The sequence below is a fragment of the Perca fluviatilis genome, chromosome 3 (genome assembly GCF_010015445.1).
Source record: "Perca fluviatilis chromosome 3, GENO_Pfluv_1.0, whole genome shotgun sequence".
NCBI lineage: Eukaryota > Metazoa > Chordata > Actinopteri > Perciformes > Percidae > Perca > Perca fluviatilis.
In genome coordinates, this window is record NC_053114.1 from 1,847,168 (window position 1) to 1,871,550 (window position 24,383).

The 24,383-nt window shown below is 41.4% G+C and overlaps 1 protein-coding gene across 1 annotated transcript; it reads right to left on the reverse strand.

Annotated features, from left to right (window-relative positions):
* Positions 1 to 1,686: 1,686 nt before the first annotated feature.
* LOC120556324 (neuropilin and tolloid-like protein 2) lies at positions 1,687 to 24,109 on the reverse strand. The gene is made up of 10 exons (XM_039795842.1): positions 23,625 to 24,109; positions 18,867 to 18,923; positions 18,505 to 18,648; positions 15,426 to 15,674; positions 14,923 to 14,970; positions 14,260 to 14,387; positions 9,959 to 10,187; positions 4,720 to 4,833; positions 4,426 to 4,556; positions 1,687 to 3,582 (listed from the first exon to the last, which is right to left on the reverse strand). The coding sequence occupies exons 1-10, from the start codon at positions 23,632 to 23,634 to the stop codon at positions 2,848 to 2,850; spliced, it is 1,845 nt and encodes a 614-aa protein (XP_039651776.1). The 5' UTR covers positions 23,635 to 24,109; the 3' UTR covers positions 1,687 to 2,847.
* Positions 24,110 to 24,383: the final 274 nt, after the last annotated feature.

Here is a 24,383-nt window from a genome sequence, read left to right on the forward strand (position 1 = left end):
ATTAATACAATACTAGCTAGTACAACACTGTTGTAAAACTGTTACAGTAAAAGTCCTTCATTGAAAATGTTCGGCCTACTTAAGTAAAAGTATGTAAGTATCATTGGGAAAATGTAGCCTACTATTAAAAGTAGAAGTACTCAGTGCAAAACTAGTAACTAAAGCTACAAGATTAATGTTGTGGATTAAAAAGTATAACATTTCTCTCCGAAATTTAGTGTAGTATAGGTAGAAAGTGGCATGAAAAGAAAAGACTAACATAAAGTATCTCAACATTTGTCAGTACTTCAGCAAATGTACTTAGTTAAATTCATATTATTTTGTTTTGCACTGCTTTCTTGGAACAACGGGTGGTTCTTGCAGTTTATATTGTGCTAAGCTTCTTCCAGTTTGTTCTTTTCATCATAATTTCATATATTGATTTTCTTTCTGTTAATCATGTGTGTGTCCCTTTTTTGTCCCCGTTTCAGTTGCTGAGAGCCGAAGGTGGTGGTGGTATCCCCTTCCTTTGTGCTGTGCTGTCCGTTTTCTTTGCTGTGTTCACTATTGTGTGTGTGTGTGTGTGTGTGTGTGTGTGTGTGTGTGTGTGTGTGTGTGTGTGTGTGTGTGTGTGTGTGTGTGTGTGTGTGTGTGTGTGTGTGTGTGTGTGTGTGTTCACGGGTGACTCCCTGGGATCCCTCACTACCCTTGTGACCCCCTTTTCCTTCCAGTATGAATGTGAGGTATGAATGTGTTTTAAAATTATCGAAATAAAATGTATTGTTCTTTTTAAATTGAACTTTGTCTCTGGCTAAATTGTGTACGTACCTGTGTCCTTAATTGTATCGATAACATTGGAATTAGGAGGTAAAATCATTCACAGGGTGAAATTCCCAGGGTGGCGTTGTCTGTGTTTTTGGGTCAGATTCCACCTAGACCACAATCTCCTCTGTTCTGTCCACTCTCGTGCTGCCACATTAACATAACAATAGTTCTAAGAGGTGTTAGTAGTTGAGTATGTAGGCTATATATACTCAATGTCATGATGCTCAGGTTAGTTATTTTAATATTAAGTGATTTCTGAAACTTCAAGCAGTCAAATCTGCTGCTCAGTAACATCTCTCATCCCAGCATAATCTATTGGTTACCATCTTACATCTAGACTGCCTTTAGGCTCCTGGACTACATGCCTCAGTATGTCACAGAGGACCACACCCAAGCCTGATGCATGCAGCCATGAGTATCTTAAGGTCACATATTTTAAAAGGGTGCCTTGAGAATTAGACAGGACAAATGCATCATGGTGGCAAAGGAAAGGGTGAGTGGAATATGTGCTTATAATTAAGCGAGCGAGTGAGTGACAGACAAAACATTTTGCAAAGATTAAAGAGGATCTGCGCTATCTTTATGCATTTTGTTCAATAATCTTTGAAGCGCAACTGATCATATTGGAATTAATCAGTTTTCAATCCTGTACATTAAACCCTAAACTACATCTCAAGGTTGACTTATTTAGCAAACGAATCATGCTTAAAGCATCTTTGCATGTAAATATCTGTCTCGGCAAAGCCAAACCCTTGCATAGGCTGTTTCTTTTCTATCTGCGTGCCACAATGTGTGTCTTTCCTTGTTGTGACATCTCCATCTTGTGGGTGTTGCCATTTTCATCTTTCTTGGTTATATTGAACAGAAAAACTCACACAGGGAGGCGAGTAAGCTCTCATTTAATTCAACAGAATGAAATTATACAACCAGTGGTTAAAATCATAAATGAGTCTCATATAGGCTACATGTCTGTCTTTTTAGGGAAACAGGTTGTGCTTATTTTACACACTTCATAGTTCATGGGGCAATTGAGAAATTACATTTTCTCCTAGTAAGGGTGGGATGGTTGCTATTTTGATTTAGTCCAGGTCTCACAACCAAACATTTCATATTCCATAAACGCTCACTTATAGCCTGAATGCTCATATAGTATAAAGCTCACCAGCAGAAATATACTTTTTTTCTCTTTCTTACCTAAATAATACCGTCTCTTCATGTGCTCTTCCTGAGGAGAGACTGAATGGAGCGTGCCTTCTGTGTATGTGTGAGGTAACCATGAAAATTACAGAATTATTATAGTAATATCACATCATAAACATTGTTATCATCCTCCTCCTCATCATCAACACCATGTCATTGATAAGTTATCTCCAAAAAAATCACCCGAGCAACATTTGAAAAAGATTAAAGATTTAAAAGCCAAGCATCATCATGAGGCTGGATATATACTGGTTTTAACAGTACAGTACACTGACAAAAATAAAGACTTAAATTATTAGAAGATGCACTATATATCATATATCTGTGCATCATATATATCAGGGGAATAAATGTAGAAACTCAGTCCAGGACGTCTCTTCATCTTTTTCTCTCTCCTTGTTTCTGAGTGGTTACCTGGTATTTTAGGCTACCAAACAGAGAGCAGTCTGGGTCTGCATGCGAAATATGTGTCTTATGAAAAGGAGAGATTAAATGAGTAGGCCTATGAGACTTGAGGAGAGACAAGAGGTCTCTCTTCACCCTACATCCTGCAGTATCCTGAAGAATAGAACCAACAGCACAGGGTTTTTTTTTAAACTCTTTTTGATCCTTGATTTTTGTCTGCGAATTTCCCAAACCTTCAGAGAAGACCTTGTGATGAGAAGATCCGATCTTAAGTGTGCAATACTGTTAATACTGCTTTGAAAGCAAAGGCGGAAGAGGAGTGATCAATACAAGATTATTGGGTCTCTCCTGTCTTCTCTTCCTCCGTTTCTTCTTTCCATGAGTGAAATGCGAGCTCTTTCTGCATTCCCTTTCTCCTTTTCTTTCTCCATTCACCATCTAAAAGTCCATGGACATGGAGCGCTGTTGGGGGTCAACTATGGTGGTACTGTTACGAGCGCTGTTGCCACGGACACTGAGGGTTCCGCAGGGTCCTGCCATCCCACCAATACCTCCAGCGATGCCACTAGGCCCCGCCATGCCCACTCCTCCCGCCATACCCATTCCCCCAGCCATCGCCATTCCTCCTGTTATCCCCACCGCTCCTCCAATCCCCCCTCCTGCAATCCCTGATGCTACTCCTACTCCTCCCATTGCTCCGCCTGTGGCTCCTCCTCCCACCCCTGCTCCACCACGCCCATAGATCTCACATGGGATCTCCTCTGTGACCAAGTCCTCGATGACCTTCTGGTCGCAGTCGTGAGTCTGTGAGTGCTGCTTGTAGCCATAGCAGCTCTTCTTGTAGCTGGCCGTGGAGTTGAACGTCTTCATGGGTGGTGGCTTGGAGAAGTCGTTGTGGTAGGACAGCTCCAGGGAGCTCAGGGTGGTGCGGCTGTGCTTCATGCTGCCGCCTCCAGTAGCTACAGAGGCCTGCGAGCCGCAGTGGTGCTCGTGGACACAGCGGGACATGGTGGAGGAGCGCCGCAGCTTGTGGAAGCTGTCCAGCTCCTCAGACAGGTCAGCTAAATCTGACGATATCTCCTTGTCGCGTAGGGAGAAGAGCTCGTAGTGGGGCGGGTCGAAGACCTCCTGGAAGCCTGCCTTGTTGAAAACGCCAGGCCGCCGAGCTACAACCTTGAAAAGATCGGTTCAGACAGTTCAATTTTAGTGATAAGCAGGCCACTAGTTTTCACAGTGATATGAGTATATTTGAGTCATTTTTGTCTGTACCTTTTCTTACTGGTTATAAGTGGGTGGGGCTCAGCTTGGAAAAGGGATGTCACATACTTCTGTGCACCAATCAATTGAGCAACATTTGAATTTAGAATCTGATAACAGATTGCTGCTTATGTTGCCAGACCACTATCACAACACTAGGCAAGCCTTTATGGGACACTACCTTTACCTAAAACTAATGCCATAAAGAAAACTGTAATGCATAGGGCACTGTCAAACTGGAACATATTGCCTCTGCATTTAACACAAATTACAAGTGAGATCACTTTTAAAAAGGAAGTAAAATTAGCAATTAGTCAAATAAAAATAATCTCAAACTGCATATGATAGTGGGGATGTGAATGTGGATTAATGTGTTTACCAAAGTACAAACATGTCCATTGGTTACTTGTGTCAAACGTGTGTTGAGAAGGAAATGTGAATGTATCAGTAGAAACTATATTTTATTGATAATGTGGAAATATTAATTATATAGTAATTGTTTATTGTATTGATAATATGGAAGTATGAATGTAACATTGATTGTCTTGTTTTATCTTTTGTGTGGACCCCAGGAAGAATAATTGTTACTTTGGTAGCAACTAATGGGATCCTAAATAATAAAAAAAAAAGATGTTAAATCCTTGGGTGGATTTAGTCTTTCTTCCCTGTCCCCAGAGCTACTACAATCCCACCAGCACTTTCAATTATGTGTCTCTTCTTTCCCCCTGAACAAAAGGTCAACCACAAAGGATCAGTTACCTTTTTCCTTGGCTGCTTCATCTGGACCAGGACAGAAATGATAAGAAGAACCAGAACTATGCCTGATGAGACACCAATGACGGTGCCATGGGTTTTAGTGATCTGATGAAAAAGCCCCTTAGATCGCTTCTCTGGAGTGGGAAGGTGTGAGGAGAAGAGAGGAAAGAAAAAGAAAAATGAAGAAAGTAAAAAACACGTACAAAAAAATAATAGAATGCCAGCCCTGAAAACCTGCAAAAATAAATCCTATTTATAACCTCAATTGGAAAAAGTTGGCAGAAAGAAGACAATCACCTTTGCAGTGGTTTTCATCCCATGGGTAGACACAGTTCTGAACTCCATTGCACACCAGGGAGTTGTTAATACACATGTTGCTGTGGCAGAAGAATGTATTGGCTGAACAGGGGGCTGCGGGCAAAAGACAACACAAAGAGATTATGCAATTTATAAACCAACAGGAAAACAGCTGTCTAACAGTGCTGAGTAAAAGATGACTACACGGCAAAAAGGACTGGAAGCTATTTTGACGATAACAACAATAAAACAATTACAACGAAAACAACAAATAAAATATTGATAATTTGGCCGTAGAAATCTGTAGAGGCATGTAATGAAAACACATAATGTTTTATTATTTCTTTCTACATTAGAGGTCAAGACATTCCACACAAGGCCATACATCATCGCTTCCTGCAGACACAACATCATGGGGGAAAAGGGGGGGGGGGGGGGGGGAAAGGGGGGGGGGGGGGGGGGGGGGGGGGGGGGGGGGGGGGGGGGGGGGGGGGGGGGGGGGGGGAAAAGAAAAGAAGAGGGAGAGAGAGAGAGAGAGAAGGGGGGAGGGGGGGGGGGGGGTTGGGGGGGTGGTAGAAAATTTTTGTGGGGTAAATGGTCAGGAAAATGGCATGAGACATCCCACATTAAAGCAACCGTTGGCGTATCAAGGCTGTGATGGCAGAGGCAGACAAGATGGAAGGTAATTGATGCTGGCTGCTGGGCTCAGGAGATTGATACACTGCCAGTCAGAAGGAAGAGCTGCAAGGCTCAGGAAAGATGCCGGGTTTTGGTATAGGCGATCTGGAGCTACAGTAAAAACTAAGGGGAACCTGGTTCTTATGTGTGAAGTGGGGCTAGAGATGGGAGAAGTGGAAATTGGTTGAAAAGCAGTGATATTGTATTTTTCTTATGTATCACATAGATTCATTGTTTATTTCATCTGGCCTGAGGAACTGTGTAGCAGGCACAAAGTGTACCATTGATCAACACTGTGTTGTAGTTGAGAGATCTTTTTCTGCTTTGATATATAGAAGGACAAACAAGAATCAAACACAGACCTCCCATATCACAGGTGAAAATGTATCTGAACTATCAACTGAGCCGTCGGCCATCTTAATTAGTTTTAAAAGAATCTTAATTTACCTCGAACACAAAGCAAATTATTTTTGAGAGGATACTCGAGAGACAGGTTTGATGTCTATTTTAGGTCCAACCCTTTGTTAGGTCTAACTCACAAAAAAATGTCAAAGACAAAAGACAAAATCTTTCTGAAACCATCCCCTGATTAACCAAAGATCAAATGTACACTGGTGTAATCTGTAGTGTCACATTTTCACAATGTGTGACTATGTTAGCTGCATTTTGTGATTAAATGAAAATACAATGTTTCTATTTTGAGGTGTTGACAAGAACAACAAAATGCTGATTTGAGCTATACGACTAAAGAAAGAAAGAAAGAACAATTTTCTATTGAGTCAAGCCAATATTATTTATAGCCATGCAGTTGATGTCGTATGTACGGAGTAGATCAAAAATAACAATGGTACAATTATAACATGAAACATCAGAATGACAATGTTAGATAGATAGATAGCAAACATACATGAAGAACATAGATCCAGGAGATGATGCCAAAACAGGCACGAACTGAGCCACACAACCTCCTCTCTACCATCTCTCCTTATTTTTCTTCATCAGTGAGACAGGATCATGGCCAGAGAAAGCCTGGACGTAATGTCCTGTCAAATCTGTCTCTTGTGGCTTGTTCACTCCTCCGAACTGTCCCAGTCACTTTGACAAAAAATGTCCACCTCTCTAGCTGCAGCTGTGGACACACTTCCTGAGTCTTTATCACAGCTGAAACAGACTGTGGTCCGCTCCAGCAGCCTCACCCACTGCTCCGAGATCCACTGTGATGAGGGCTCAGAGCCTCCACTTGCCTTTCCCTGCGTGACTCCTCTGCCTCAGGGTTAAATCATTTTGACAAAGGGACATGTATAAATGTGTGTAAGGGTCTGTACGGTATAAAATAACGCGTGTGTCCACCCCATCTATCTCCCAGTAAGCTTGTAGACGGGGTCGCTCACCGCGACCACTTCCAAATCCATTATGCATGTGCCGCCTTCAATGGAGCCTCTCACAGGGTGTCATCAACGCTTCACACTCTTACCCCCATCCAACCTCCATACACCCAAACATACACACAAGCACACAACTCATGTCTGAATGTATGTGTGGGCGTGGGTGTGAGCATAGGTGTGTATTCAGTTAAGTCTTAATATGCATAGTTTACATGTCAGAGCAGGTTCTGTCTAAAGATTATAGGGCATTAAGGATGATGGAGTGCAAAACTCATCATGTTCTCTGGGTGACAAAGATTAATGGTTCTCTATGACCTCCAAGTAAACTTTGAGCCAGTCGCTGACTCTGACCAAATAAAGTTTGGGAGTTATTCAAGAGACTTCAGACTTCTTTGAGATGAACTGTGCGATCAGAATTAATGAGGATCCAAATGGTCTTAAGGACTCTCAGAGTAAAAGAAAAACACCCTTGCTGAATTTAAAAAGCCATTAAGTCCTGACTGCAATGGTTATGGGTTTGCTGATGAAAACAACATTAGTAGTCACCCAGGGTTTGGAAAGTGTGCAGGAGAATGTGGCAATTAATATCTCAGTCTATTCAGGCATTAAATGAAAATATTATGGTGTGCTAACAGAAGAAGGGTTTTTCTGCATGGCAATTCCTGATACTTAATGTGCAACCTTTAACATAGCATCTGTTCGAAAGTTCCTTGTCCTTCAAAAACGATGAAGCTTAACATATAATTACTTCTAGTAGATCCATTAACCCTACTCAGCTATTCTTTTCACCAAAATAGATACATTCCTATTTTCCTGTTGTAAGTGGCCTGTAATAAGCACAGTATAATGCTGTGACATGCATATAAAAAAAACTATTTGATGCTTTCAGTTATTTCAAGCTGGAGTAAATAATTGGTTTTCTCATATCTTTGCTCTAAACATGGCACAGTGTAATTAGCTTTCTACGCTGAAATGACACTTGACACACACTGTATCTGTTAGTGACTACTGATGTAGACAGAATGCAGGACCTCATATATAGTGTGTGTGTGTGTGTGTGTGTGTGTGTGTGTGTGTGTGTGTGTGTGTGTGTGTGTGTGTGTGTGTGTGTGTGTGTGTGTGTGTGTGTGGATAAAGTTGTGGCTGTTATATTAAAGTACTGACATACGTATGGTGCTTTTAGTCCATTACAGAGAGTTAAACAGTCATAAGGGGCAAGGGAAACTGAAATGGAGCCTGAGGCCTGTACTAGGAAGCAAGATTTGGCGTTAACGAGGTAACTTCAGGTTCAACCCAGGATTTTGTGTATCACGACGGTGGATCACTTGTTACCGGGTTAAATCACCGTGGTAACTTATGCTGAACACCTAACCTGGTGGGGAGCAGGTTATGTTGGAGATCAGAGATCAGCCGGTGTTAAAGCACCGCCTACTGACCAATCAATACTCGATTGATAACGGCATCACCGTTCTTATAGAAGATCAGGCGGAGCTCGGTAGAGAGAGAGGGAGAGAGAGAGAGAGAGAGAGAGAGAGAGAGAGAGAAGGGTGCGCTCATAAAAGTTCAAACATTTAGAGAGCAATAACCCCATTAACATTCCCTGATGGATATCTTTATGAAAGATATTTTCAGCGGAGGGAATTACCTATTTGTCGGCTTCTTGAGCCGTGTGTTGCCAATGCGACACATCGGTCTGAATTATGTTATTTTTATTTTTATTTTCTCTCAAGATCGCTTACCACTGCCAGGTTTGCAACTGAAATAATAGGCTAAAGCAACGACAGTTTATGGAAAGCACAAGTGTAATTATGGTCAGATCTAGTGCCTGACTGATGGGGAAGTGATATTGATAAGTGTTGTGATTTACGTATTAAAAAAGCGTCGGCTATTTATGCCAGCTTTCCTTCCTGTTTTAGGAAACAGCGACTGTATTTCGTTTTTCCTGTAAAAACATGTCTGTGTTCTTTTATATTTATGTAGAATTATATTTTGCTCTTCTTATGTAAAATATGCGTCTCTGGTAGATGTTTGTGATTGGTCATGCTGTGCAAACACCGCCTCTTTTATGTGAACGCGCGCGCCGCTGGACTGGGACACAAACCACCGTTGTGACACAGCTTATGCGGGACCGCGTCAGGTGAAGCCGGGTAACTGAAATAAATCCAGGGCATGTTGATCTTGATTGGTAGTACAGGGGTCCGTTCCAGGAAGGATGTTTAACAAACTCTGAGTCTAACCCTGATGTCTGAGTTGATCTACCCTGAGATGGAAACTCTGAGTTTTCGGTTCCAGAACAGCTGATTTGAGTTGGTTCAATCAACTCAGAGTAGGTTCACTCAGAGCTAAGCACGTGCACCACCACAATAAAAAGGCAGCATGAATAAAGCCATGATACTACAATTCACCATGGTAACAACCACAAACAAACTGGTCGCACATACAGCGAGTTTGAACCATATACTGTTATGAACATTTCGTTAAAAAAGCAACATAGCAGCTGCTGCAAAAGAGAGAGAATTGGTGTGGGAGAAAATTGCTGCTCGAGTCTTTGAGCATTGACAGTGTATTCATTTCATATTTAATCACAGGTGACCTATAATATTACTGGTGAAAACTGGAATGGTATTACACCTATAATTTCATTTAGGTGCAATCCTGCGGGCGAAAAAGTAAGCTGATCATTAACAGAAATATAATTTGTAATCATTTAATTCTTTTTAATGGCTCTCACTGGTTTGTGTCCAGGGAACACTACAAAAAACGTTTAAAAATAACGTTTCAGAGCAAGGCACACTTTTCTGACGGCTCTGCATACAGTGGCTTTACTATTACAGTATGATCCGCATCACCAATGTTATAAAGAAAACTGCCGTTTGCAAAAAACATAATGCGACACAAAGAATCTGCTTGGATGTTAAAGCCTGTCCACGATGGTGGACGTTAGTGATATGAGGACAGATAAGTTATCTACATATCTGATGGACTGTGAAGAAAATACCTCTCAAATCGGTCATCTGGAAATGAAAATACATCTAGTCGGACTCAATATCATCTCCCGACTAAAACTCTCTGTGAAGTACTAATACAGCTTTTTCATCAACGGGATCGTCGACAAAAGGACATGCAGAGATGCAAAAGCCTGAGGCATGTTGTCAAGACGACTGGTAGCTACTCACGGTCAACAAATGAGGTGAAGAGCATGCGGAAACGGCTGAGTCGGCTCTTCTCATCAGCCCACATTCGCACGACTCCCACACCGGTATCCAGCATCACATCATTGGCAACGGTGCTACAGAATTTGGCCTTGAGGTTCTCGATGGCACTGCTGCCATCATACACGGCCACAAAGTTCTTCTTGCACTCATTTGAGTGCTCCATCTGGTACTCCATGAAGCGCAGGTAGATCTGCAGATAGACAAAAGATGCAGTCAATCACAGCCAAACAATGTGGAGGCAAATGAACAGCAGAACTCCACAGCAATTCATTAGCCTACAGCTGTCTAAACATAATCACCAACTCTCTTTTAATGCAGGCAATGAAAAAAATAGAAAAGATCAGAGTTGAACACTGTGATAGACGGGCGACCTGCCCACCTCTTCACCAGAGCATCCAAGGATCGGAACATGGTAAACGGTTTAGAAGATGGCTAGAATATGCATTAGTGCACGATAATATCAAATAATATAGTTAATCTAATCGAAGTTGTGCTGCAAGCATGCATCATTCATACACCAATAACTGGCTACTTAGAAAAGTCAGTGTTTGAAAATATCTGTCATGGTGCTGCCTGCTCTGTCTTCCCCGCTCTCCTCTTTTCTCTAAGATGTGTCTCAATTCAGAGAATGCTGCAGAGACTGAAGGCTAGTGAGCTGAACCTGCACCTCCTCCCCCCCAACTGAGAGAGTCTGGCCTCAGAGAGAAAAACCAGTGGTGTGCTTGGGTGGTCAGAAAGTCAGAAATTTCCAGGTTTTCCACCGTGAAGCTAACAAAGCAGTAAATACGAATGGGAAAGTCAGGTAAACTTCTATGTTTACCTGACACTCAAGTTTACAGTGTGAGTCAACAATTGGCAAACTTCTCACCTGTGATGATGACAACCCAAACACTTTTTCTAATGTGATATTTTACTACCTTACGATTTAATAAGGCTCACTATCGTGACCAAACTACACCAAAGTTTCTTCCACAACTTTAACGTCATTAAAAGCCATTCCAGATAGTGAGCATGTTTAATTGGCTCTGGAACTGGCTCACCTAAATAGAATGTATTGTTATTAATGTTATTAGAAACACCTGTGCTTTTCTTACTATCATGTGTCAAAATGTCTGTTGTGAAAAAGATCAACTGAAATGCAGCATGTGTTTGTGCCTGTGGCCTGTGTTTACATAGGCCTTTTTCACAGCAGACATTTTGACTTGTCATAATCATAGTAGGAAAAGCACAGGCGTTACTAATGACATTAATGATGGATCCGTTCTATTGTGTCCCAGTCAGCAAAATACCAGGACAGATAAATGGAAATACAGCCCTCCTTCATTCTTTAGAACCTGCGGTTTGCCCTTGTCCATTTGTCCACCCACATGCCTGCAGAGCATCTTCTCCTTTGCACATTAGTTAGCCTTAACATATAGTGGTGGTATGTTTTTGTCAACCTGCAAAGTAATTACAAAATAATGCCTTTAACCTTCTAACACTGTTTCTGGTCAAAAATGACCGATTTACACATTCACTGTACCATAAATATGGCATTTTTCATCAGATTGCCTCAAGACCTGATGATATCCTTCATAAAAGGCATTTGAACACATATAATTCATTGTGACTACTTTCTTTGAATTTTGAGTGATTTATTCAACTTGGTCACACTTATTTTGTTTAGGAAATGAATGGGAAAGAGTATAATTTTCATCCAGGAGATTAAAGACATCTCCATACACACACTACAACTTCCCTGTGCTTGTGTGCCCAATCACACACACACACGCGCACGCACGCACTCACGCGCACACACACACACACACACACAGTTCATGTTGTCAGTTCATGTTGTCATGTTGCCACTTGTGCATGTGAACCACTAATGTTCGCACACACATGCATGCATGCACACACAGAAACACCCACACACATGTTGTTGTTGTTTCTTTTTACAATAAATGTTCTATTAAAAATACTTTTGTCATTTTTATTGGTATTTATGTTAAAATAAGAGCAGTTAAAACTGTCCGGTCAAATTTGACCGCAGACAGTAAATTAAGGGGGGTAGCAACGAACAGTGTATAAATCAGCAGTCACTACATGACAAGATCTTGGCGACAGGGGGACAACTACAACTTAGATGGAACTTCAGCACATGTAGCACGCAAGTACCTGTAACCATGCAGCAGTTAGCTGCTCTTATACTGCTGCTGAGTGTGTTCAGCTGCTCTGTTCCTTCTGCTTCATTGAATTAATATCTGGTGAGGCATCTCAGTGCTGCTGCTAAATTCAGATCCTTTTCACTGCTGCCTCACACTGCACATGTAGGACCAGTGAAATGACCACGGAGACTAATCTGTGTGTGTACGTGTGAGAGAGAAGTTAGGTAGAGCATGTGTGTGAGTCATGCATGAAGCTGCACATGTGTATGCTTAAAATATTACTATGAGTGCATAATGTGTATGGGTAATTGCTTACAGTACCTTATGTGACAGTATATTATGTAATTTGTGACTGTGTACATCTGCTGTTATACACTTAATTAGATGTGCATGAATTTGTTTGTGAATGCATGTGTGTGTGTGTGTGTGTGTGTCAGTATATTGTGGTGAGGGAATAGCACAGGAGCATGCTGATGACTCATTTAGTCATGAGGAAGAAGCAGAGCAGTTGTAAAGTCTAGGCAGGTTGTATGGTTGTAATTTCAATGAGGTTTTGGATATCAACTCATAAATATCAGAACTTATGAGATCACTGGGCTTTCACTCTTGGCTTAAAAATGTACTTACGAATCTCCAGGGCTGTATTTTATAAACAAAATATGCCCGCATTTTTTCCCCCATGCTGCCTCTTTGTGTATTTGCACTGCACTTATTATGTATTAAATTACAATCACAATACAGACATGACCACTGGAGGATTTTATCTCAATGACTGGAGAACACAACTATATGCTACATTCATACAAAATATGTAACTCAGGAAAATCACTGACAAACAAAATCCAGTACGCATGTTGATATTGGAATTCTCTACTGAAACTTGCACTGACCTCACATTTGCTATCAGAGTATGAGTACAAAAAAAAGAAAATGAATGATGATAATGTTAAGATAGAGAACACTGTCAAGGTGAAGTGCCAGAGCAACTCTACTAACAGAAAGGGGGAGCACACTAAACCCAATGATAGTACACAGGGGGATTCATGCTATGTTTACACGTGGCCGGCTATTTTCATAAACGGACATTTCAACCTCTCCGTTTTCAAAAATAACATCGTGCACAGCTGTCAGTTTTCAGAAAAGTGTTCGTTTACACGTACCCGTGTATATATGCCGTCAATGCCGTCAAGAGCACGCCAAACCTGTAGGTGGCGGTGTAACGAGAAGCTCAAGCCCACGTTAGCCAATCAGAATCCCGAAAATAGCAACAACAGCGACGAATCACTTTCTCTTTCTCTCTCTCGGCTGCGTGTAAACGAAGGGCACAAACAAAGGGAAATGTCTCCATTTTTCAAAATAACCATGCACGTGTAAATGGGGTATTAGAGTTGACTCCATAAATATTTAGAAATTCTCAGCTGTTCTTGTTTATTTTCAGGGCATCACCTCAATTCATCTCTGTTTACACTGCAATACTTCATGCCATGGTACATTTCTACATTATTTCTCATCAGAATATTACTTCTTCTCTATTCGGGGATAGACTGCATGTGTCCCCAGTGAGATGAGATTGTGTAGCACTTGTAATGTAGTCCAGCTTAGAGTTGGAAAAAAAGCAACTCCATGCAGTTTGTCACCATTTACCATTTACACTGATTAACAATGCAATACAATTAAAATAATTAGAAAACATTAGTGCTTTGACCTGAGATACACATTCAGCTTATCAAATGCACTCAGAAGGATGCGTAACAAAATATTTCAGTGTGTATAGTGAAATGGTAGAACATAACTGAGAGCAACGTTAATGATTCGGATGTAAACTTTTCTCTAATGTTGTTCAGTCTTTCAGTGTCTAGCTAGTTAAGAGATGAGATGAATAAAAAGCCCTTGAATACTTTAATATGTGAGCTCTCAGGATGTTTTTATATTTTATATCATTTACTTTAAGTACATTTGTATTGCGTATTTGTCAGATATTTGAAAATGTATAGACCAGACACTAGATCGTAACTGTTTAAAAACGGTGAAATCTGAAAGTACCAAACATGGGTGGAAGGATAGAAGCAATGCATGCCATCATTCCTGATGATTCATTTGTACTTTGGTACTGACCTTGGACTGAGGAGGAGCCCTGATGGTCCAGATACAGTCCAGAGCATCGGTAGGCTTCACTTTCTCTTCCTCATCCACCTGACTGGAGCGAATAATCCCATCCCATCCACCGATTTCAAACTGACAGTCTGTTTAGAGACAGAGGAAATGTGGAGGAGAGAAGAAGAAAGAGAAAGAAAGACAGACAGACAGAGAAAGGTAAAAGACAGGGAAGGTGAGAAAGGCATCACATGGACGAACGTACATGAGAGAAGCAAAAAACGAAAAACCAGAGAGGTAGAAGAAAGCAGAAGATAAAGAGGAAAAGGGGTGGGATGAGAATAGGAGCATGACAGACAGAGACAAAGATGAAGGATATTAAAAGAAGTATGGGATTTAAGGTGGAATTAAAGTGAGCACAGCGGATTAGGACAAAGGACAATAAGAAGACAGAGGAACAAAGGCATAAGACAGAGAGGAAAGAGCCGGATGAAAGAGGTGTGTGTTCCTTAATGTGTTTAAATGTGTGCATGTGTGTGAATGTACATCCTTTCACTTCATGTACAATTATGTGCTTGTCAAGGTACATTTGCACGTTCAGCATTCACGTCAGAGGCAGAGATCGCCTCCGGTAAGATTCAAAAGGATCGGGAAAATAAATCTGCAAAATACTGAAGAGCTTACCTGGGATGGGGTTTAGCAGTCCGCCCACATGCAGATGAAAATCAGGGTCTGAAATGATAAGATTTGGGAGGCACATTACTCTCAATCCACACAGTAGAAATGGGTAAGCAGAGAACACAAGCTAAGATCCCATTAAGGCAGGCCAGATAAAGCAGAAAGAGGTCAGCTGAAGCTAATATCTGTTGCCCGATGGGAGACACTGATTTCTAGGCATATTGGGTTTAGATTAAAGAGGCTCTGATGTTGAACGTGTGTCTGCTGTAGAGCAAGACAAGTGAAGGAAAGAAAGCTATGATGTTGGAGACCTTATTGTTTGAATGTTATTGTTTCTGTCACACTGAGATCGAATTCTCCTCGATGTTTTGCAGGAACTTTGAAAAAGCAAACTAAGCAGATCCAGTTCTCTGCACATATTACCCAAAACCTTTGATGTATACAGAAATATCTTAGAGAATCTGAGGGTGTTTACATTCCCTGAAAATATACTGTTTGGGTGTCCCTACCTGCAATGAAGGTGTACTTAATGCGGAAGCCGAGGCCTTCCAGCTCCTCGTCGCTGGTGAACTTGATCCACATGAAACGTCCCGTCGATGTAACCAGGCCTGGGTTCTTTCCCCCACAGAAGCGGTCAATGAGCGGCGAGAACCCAAATGGCCCATCACGGATTTCGATGTGATCGAAGCGGCACTCAAATGAGGGCTCGATGTAGTAATTCTTATCAAAAGCCAGCTGAATCCTTTGTCTAGAAAGAGCTTTGGTGAACAAGGGAGTGGGGAGAGAAAGGAAACAAAAGGGGTAAATCCATGAAAGCAATAAAATTAAATCTTGCTTTTGCAGGACAAAGAAAAATCTGGTTGGTCTTCTAAAGCACAAAAGTCGAGTCAAAAATGAGTTAATCGGGATTATGAAGTTGAGCACTTATTTATTTTTATAAGATCATTTTTTGGGGCTTTTCCGCCTTTAACAGACAGGACAGCTAGGTGAGAAAGGGGAAAGACATGCAGGAAACCATCACAGGTTAGACTCAAACCATGGACCTCTGTGTCGAGGCATAACCTCTCAGTATATGTGCACCTGCTCTACCCACTGAGCCAACCCGGCCACTTGAGCACTTACTTCTAACCCCTCAGCTGACTGGGTGGAGAGCGATCTTTTTAGAAGTTTGTTTGGGGTATTTCTGATCTTACCTATCTGTTAAAGTGATGGCTTTTCGTCATGCAGACATAGCTGACTTTTACTTTTACTGTGATTTAATCACACATGACAGGACATTTATAGAACAGTCTTAAATTATTGTGCAACATTTGGCACCTGGTGCACAATAGACCTTTTTAACGGCATACATGTTAACATGTCATAGTAGGAAAAGCACAGGTGTATTCAAAACCATTACTGATGGCTGCATTCCACTTAGGAGAGGTCCTGGTATTAAACCATTACTGATGGCTGCATTCCACTTAGGAGAGGTCCTGGTATTAGGCATGCTGACTCACTGAAATCTCTTACTGGGACACTTGATGGAACTGAGCCATCGTTAAGGTTATCAATCTCAGCTGTGCTTTTCCTACTATGACAAGTCAACATGTCTGCTGTGAAAAAGGTCCATAGTTCTGATCCACTGCTGAAAAACAGCACTGAGCTCAAAATTATTAATATAAAGGAAGGAGTGTTATGTCCTCTGACAGGCTGCATCACTTGTGAATTTTTAAATGATTCTTGCCATTGAAGCTGTAACTAATATCCACTGTGAGCACAATGGATGATCGCCCCACTTCCATGTACTTCACATTTACACTGCATGTTGGATATAATCAATAAACCCATTGAAGTACCTGCTCTGCCTTTACTACCAAGCAAGATTCTACCTAGATGCTCTCCCAAAACAGCACAGGAAATTATTACACATCACCCAGACATTGATTATGCTTTGGTTTTGTGCTTTCCAATTGTGGTTGACAGCATTATAAGCACATTTCTGCATCTGTGAACATATCAACATATGCAAGCATGCATCACACAGCACATATATACACACACACACACACAAAAGCAGATACAAATACAGTCTGACATGTCAGCATTGCTATCTCTGAGTCAGTGAATACAGAACATTGCAACCACAGCATGAAGTGTAGTTCACAAGTTCATCTGTCATGCTAAGCCACAGTATGTCTATATCTCCCTAACTCCCCCACCCCTACCCCCACCCACATACACAGAGGAAGTATTTAACAAGGGCAATTCATGCCTGCCTTGGGAGATGAATCATACTAAATAAAGATGCTGAGGGTCGGAGGTGGGGCACTGAATCATCTCTGGCATGAAGAAGCCAAGTATGCCCCGTTAGAGAAAAAAGAGCGATGTCAAGGGCGGTACATACATGTGTATGGTGCAGTGTATTTGTGTCTCTGTTTTTGTCTTTGAATTTGAGCCTGAGTGTTCTCCCTTTCTGCTTGAGTGAGCAGCTTGTGTGTCTGCACTTCCTGCTATCCGTGTGTTCATTCCCTGGTGCGTTGACTCTCATTCTCGCTATAACAATCTAACACACACACGCACAAATGACACAGCTTGATCCAGAAAGAGCAGAAACCATAATCACTCCATCTACTGAGCAGATGAACTGAGGGACATAGCATAATGAATGATTCTCACTAACACAAATTATAATTACAAAGCTATCTGATTAGCACTTGTGCCAAACGTGAGCATCTCTCTCTCTTTCTGTGTGAGAGGCAGAATAAAGGCCTCATCACTGGAGCTCGGATATGAATATGACAGAGGCCATTCAGGACCAAATAATAGCAAATGATCATCTGTCCCTTTGCAGACCCACTGCGATGTACTACTGCACACACCAGTAGGCTGCTTGGGATGGAGTCACGGCTTATTCTTCAACATAACATTAGATCTGGGCTTGATTCGTCCACAGGGGGAGCCCTTGAGCCATGTGTAAAATCTCTCCCCGCCACAGCAAGAAAAGTACCACACTCACAAGCATGAAAGGCTGTACTTTAACTCCACGAACAATTTCTTTCATCAATTTAGTATGAAAACACATCAAACAATATCCCAGACCATATCTCCTATAGCTGCTAATGATTCCATTTCAGTATGTCTCCCGTGCAGCAGGCCACCAAATTACTGATGGATGGGATATTTCTGGTATACACTAAAGCTTGCAATTTGTTGTTCATGTTCATCTTTTTTTAAATCTTTTTATTAAATAGCGGAGTCTTCTGGCCCACCCTGCCAATAGAGATGAACACAGCACTACTCTGATTTGGCCAAAAGTCAGGGGCTACTCACAATGCGCCACTTTACATCATTTTCAAAGGGTTATATCTGTGGGGTGAAACAAACTCAGGATGGCTCATTCGTAAAATGTCAAGCTGATTGCCCGCCAGCAAAAGAACAGAAAATCAGATAGGGGCGAGGTTATATATAAAACAATGTCAGTCAGACTAATGACATTCACTGAAGGAGGCAATATGCTGAAAGGCGGCAAACGGTGTCAGCTGTTCTGATGACAACAGCTACCGAGCAGAAGATAAAGCGTTCAGATGGGAGAGGGCCCTGCTTTACCTTCCAGGATGTAAACACACTCCTTGTTGGGAGGGTAGGTGTTGGGGTAGTTTGGCGATGTGAACACCCCGCCATTGATGTTGCGGACCCACGTGCCACAGTCGTTCTGGTTAGGGCTCTGGCCGCCATGCTCGCTTGGGGAATCTTGAAGCAGAAAGGCAGATGACAGACCAAAAGATGGGTTATTGACTCAGGGGATCAATGAGAGAACGTTTGGAAGGAAGGGAGAGTGGAAGGAAAAATCAGGCAGGGAATAAAGAGGAAGGAAAGGCAGGACAGAATGAAGAAACAAACCCTTATGTTCTATGATACAAGTAGAGATAATGCCTCTTATTTCAGACGGAAATGGAGCTTGAGCTTACCTTTAGTTCTCTGTGCCAGAGCGAAACCCTCTTCTATGAGAAAGAAGAGTATCCACGCTGCAAAGCAGAGACGTGACACATTAAACACATTAGTCACAGGTGACATAATATTACATTTCTATCCTTGTGTTCAACAACGAAAACATGGCCACAGAATACGTACATGTGATCAGCTGCAATATTGATTTAACCTGATCTTTATTAATAACAAGTAAAATATGTATCAAAACAAGTTTCAAGTTAATCCCTGATTGAATTTGTAAAATAAAAAAATGTATTGATGAGAAAGGAGGAGAGTGAAAACATAATAATAAGGTAGGTATAGTAATGTATTTATAATACTAGTGTAAATTCAGGAGTTAAGCATATCATTGTCAATACAAAGCATTCATGAAAGGACAATGCTGGAAAAAAGGATTGCAGAGGTAAATGATTGCAGAGGCATTAAGCGATGAACCCTCTGGTAAATGATGGAGCTACGAGACTGAACTACTGTATAGTTGCAGTTGCTGAAGTGAACATTTCTAACTGTAGGCTCATTGGGGATGGATGGCTTGGCATACACCTACATGCATTCAATAGTTCAATGTTATTAATGTAACCATTGGTATATAGCAACTTTAGATAAGAAGTGAGGATCATTTCTTTTTTTTAAAAAAAAAAATAAAATTTATTATAAAAAAAAAAAAAAAATATAGTTTTTTTTTTTTTTTTTTTTTTTGGTTTTTTTTTTTTTTTTTGGGGGAGAAAGGGTGTGATAGGGGGGGGGGGGGGGGGGGGGGGGGGGGGGGGGGGGTGGGGGGAGGGGGAGGGGGGGGAAAAAAAGATTTTTAAAAAAAAAAAATAAAAAAAATAGTGGGGGGAAAAAAAAGAACCCTACAGAGACTCTTGAATAGTAGTAGGTTAATCCCAGTATACAATACAGCTGATACAATCACTACCTGTGGTGGCAACAGAATAAGTACATACAGAAGCAGTAGTAGTAGATATAGCAGTAGGTAGTAGAACAGTAGCTGTGCAGTGGCAATTGGCTAGCAGTAATAACAGTAATAGCAGCAGTAGCAAGTAGTAGTTCATTAAAGATAGTTTAAACCATCAACTCTCATTCAAACCACTCTAACTCTAACCTACTAATCTGCAGCCTCGAGGCAACAGAAACATAACGCATTAGCAGAAAAAACAGGATTACAGGCTCCAAGGCTTACAGCACTGATGAGGATACACAGTCATTTGGGCAGCGCACTGCTACAGACAATAGGTGAAATATGTTTTATTACAATGATATCTGCACTGAAGGCGAGCATGTTACAGCTTCTGACACTGCCTTGCTGTGATAAGCCACTGTAGACCTGATCCCCTCTGAGTTGATAATAGGTTGGCCCACTCACATCGAATTAGACAGCGAGCGTGAGCCTGGCACGTTGCATAATGGCAACCAGGAAGAGAGGATGGAAGAGAGAGAGAGAGACAAAAAGAGAGAGATGGGGGGTCTAATGAAGACGAATGCATGGTTAACATAAGCAGTGAACACAACTGCACCAATGAGCATGCATGTTTGAATGGAATGTTTGGATGGTTTTGAAATGTGCACACACACACACACACACACACACACACACACACACACACACACACACACACACACACACACACACACACACACACACACACACACACACACACACACACACACACACACACACACACACACACACACACAGCCCCCAGGCTCCGGGTTCCTCATTACTTCTATCTCCATTTTCTTGCATTCTTGCAATGAAGTATCGTATGTGGGGGTATGAACTATAGCAAAGGGGAAATTTAGAGAACTGACCACCCAAACTCAAGAACCAAATAGCAGAGAGATGCTGTAGGCTCTCACTGAAGCTCTCATTTTGTTTATTTATTACATTATTAGCCAGTCATTAAATCTTGCAGATAGCAGGGACGCTGTAAACTTAGCTCGACATCTTGTCATCCTTTCAAATGCTTTTGGTTGAAAATGAACAAAACAGACTCAGTAAGAAACACTGTTTTGGATAATGTCTGTTTTACTTGTAAGAGTTATAAACCAAAGAGCTGCCTTGAGCTGCAGAGGCAGAAATGTGCATCAACCATAATTAATATTTAAATTAACTTATTAGGCAAAAGTTGCATAATTTATGCAGGCATTTGTAACATGTTTTGCAATATTATAAATAAATCACAAGCTAAATAGAGTTGCAGCCATTGTCACTTTAACACCAAGACAACATTGTGTGAATGTGTGTACAAATGGATGACAAATGATAATCTGAAAACCCCAAAAAACAGAAACAAACACAACAGTTTACAATGTCAATCAATACGCTCTCTTACAAAATGCATACGGTCTGTTATCCTCCAGCCTAAAGTCCACGAGAAGGAGTGTCAAACATACTGTAGGTTAGAACATTCATGTGCTGCTAAATTACTTAAAGAAATATTCTGGACATTTGAAGGCATTGTCACATCCCACTAAAATAAGTTGTAACTCTGGTCATTTTAAAGAACTAAAGGGAAATTACCGCGGGTTCACAGCGTGACTCTAGGTCATGTCATTTCATTTTTACATCACTTCTCACTTCCTCTTAGAAGCCAAGTTGAGGCTGTAATTTGCTTTTTTCCCTCTCGATACTGACTACAGTAGACATGACAAAAACAGAGGCCACTGCAGCCTTCTGTAACACAGGACTAAAGAGGGATTGGAAATAATATTAATAGAGCTGATAATCTAGATCTAGATAATCTAGTCTAGATAAGGAAATACGGCCTTAATTAGGTCTATATGATGTAAATTACAATGATATAGGCCTACCAGCTATGAACCAGCTACCAGAAGTGGATAGGCAGGATTTTTTTTTAAAGAAATATAATTGTATTGCGTACCTTTCAGGTAAGTTTTATTTATTATATACAGGCAAACGACCGTTGTTTTTATTAAGCTATCTAATTATTTAATTTTCTTGATATGTTACTGTAGTAGATTTCTCTTCTGTCCTGCTAGGGAATGGAGGCTGTCGCCTTATTGAGAGAAGACAGGACCGTCTTGTTGTCTTTAATGAGTATGATGAGTATGAACTGTTTTATAATTGATGTTTCTGTCACATGATGTAGGCTATCCCATGTGAGAATTTACACAATAAAGTTAATGATACAAATTAAAATCGGCTACCAGTCCAGACAATAGACCTGTAAGTAGGCTAGCCTAAATTAGTAAAATAACAGACTAACGTTAATAAGGCATGGCCAAGTAGGCCTACAGTTCTACCATAAAGCTTTATAATCCAAATCCATTTAAAGATGACATTAGTTTGCGTCGGACGTCATACTCCGTCCCAGTTCAAATAAAGAAGTGGTATATGACGACATCCTACAGGTAGGCTAAAGTTACACACCTGTGGCCACTTGAGAGCTAATTATACTATATCAATCAGACCGTACGGATCAGCCTATTAACAGTTAGGCTACCTGTGCAGTAGGAATAGTAGGCTAGCGAATGGCCTATGAACACACAGTTTACAGACAGACAGTCTACCTGTCTAACCCTCTCCATCTCCAGTCTGTGGGTTAAGCCCACTGCTAATACTGCAGTAAACTCCTACACCAAAGCATCATGAACGCTCCCCTGAACGCACCAAGAGGTGTTGCAGCCGTGTGCTGCGGCGCGTGCGTCAGGTGTTGATGGCGCGAGACCGTGTGGCTGGAGCGGGAGTCACTACATCAGCAGCACGCGCACCCGACAATCGGACGTCAGCGTCTGGCTGGCTCTGAACTCGGAGAGGACAGTTGGAAGTAGGCTGGCTGGGACAGAGGCTACTATGTGTTTTGATGTCAGTGAGATAAGACGGTCAAACTGTCAGCTTATTATTGGAAAACCCTAATGCGCTCCGATGGATTTTTTAAAAATGATTTTTGATGATGAGTATCCATTATAATCATGAGCCACCATCAGATTACACTCACGTAGGCTGATATGGACAGAGGCACACCTTGCAGTGCCTAAACTGGCTAAACCTCTCCGGTTCTGGTCCCTTTTTAATTACGCTTACATGGTCCAGCATAGCCTATAGGAGCATTACAGAATAATGGATCCTTTTTATTTGATCAAATGCTGAAAGCCAACAGAGGGTTAATGAGAAACCATTTGTTGTTAGGCTATTTTAGTTTATTTCCACATTGACCGGGCTCTGACCGTTTCAACCAACCAGACCTTACCGAACTGAAGAACCTGTCTGGCTTTTGGTGAATCTTAGAAAATGGAAAGCAGACCAACAGATGCTGGAACTTGAATTGAGCAGTCAGTGGTTAATGGCGATGTCCATCAGGGATGTGGGCAATAAAACAGGAAGATTTAAAGAGAGGGCAAGTTGATACTTAGGACAGATAGCCTAAACGAGACTGAGAGAGAGCTGCGGGGGGAAGATTAGTCAGTTTTGTAAATTGCCTTTGCGGTCTCACTTTAAGAGAAATGCATAAAAAATCATGAGGAGATTTTAATCTGTTCACTTCTGAAGCTTATCAATAGCAAAAAAAATAAAATAATGTAATTTCATGCCATCCTTATTTCTTTGAACGGGTTGAAACCTGCTAATAAAAGACCCACTGTGCTAAAAAGGGAAGAGGTAAATGGAGGGATACATTTAATCCAATCTTAAAATAAACTGTCGATTCTTTGTGCCTAACGCGCTGGACCTTGACGCGCATCACGGATTCTCGGGCAGCTCGTATCCAACTCACCTCTGTGCATTTCCTCTCACGGTGTGATTCCAACCCAAAAGCACCTTTCTAAAAACGCTCTCCTTTTCTGTCCATCTTAAGGGGTCCACGGGGCTCTTCACAAAACCCAACTTTTCTCTGACAACCGTAAATCCATTACGCAGAGCCACGCTCCGAGAAGACTAGCAGCACCGAGCTCTTCTTCAGTCGGCGGTCCCGCGGCGTCTGGCTGGAAGATGAACAGTGCTGCGAGCCTTTCAGCCAGGCATCATCACTGGGAACACAGCTTCCAGTGGCACTACAGCGGAGATGACAGGTGGGCGGATGCGCTCTAGGAGAGATGGGTATCCAAAAAGACGGAGAGATGGAGGAAGAGTATGGAGGAAGAGGAAAAAGAAGGAAGAGGAAGAGAGTCCGACTCTGTCTGCTTCTCCTCCGTGTCTGAACTAAGCAAAGCTTCTGAACGAGGCTCATTTAAACCGTGGCCGCTGCTTACATCAATGAGTGGCTTGTCATGAGCATCGTCAAATCGTCTACAACGAAGAAATTACATTTCCGGCCTTGTCTTTCAAAGTAAAACCGCACAACTTGTTGCAACAAAACAAAAAACACAGACACACACACAAAAATAAGCAAAAGAAAGAATCACAGAAATAATACACATGATCATGAACACACATGGCAAAAAACTGTTTTTGTCATCTTGTTATAGGTAAATTATTGGGGGATGCGTTATCTTAATAGGTTAATGATATCTTGCTGGGGAAAATGGACAAGTTG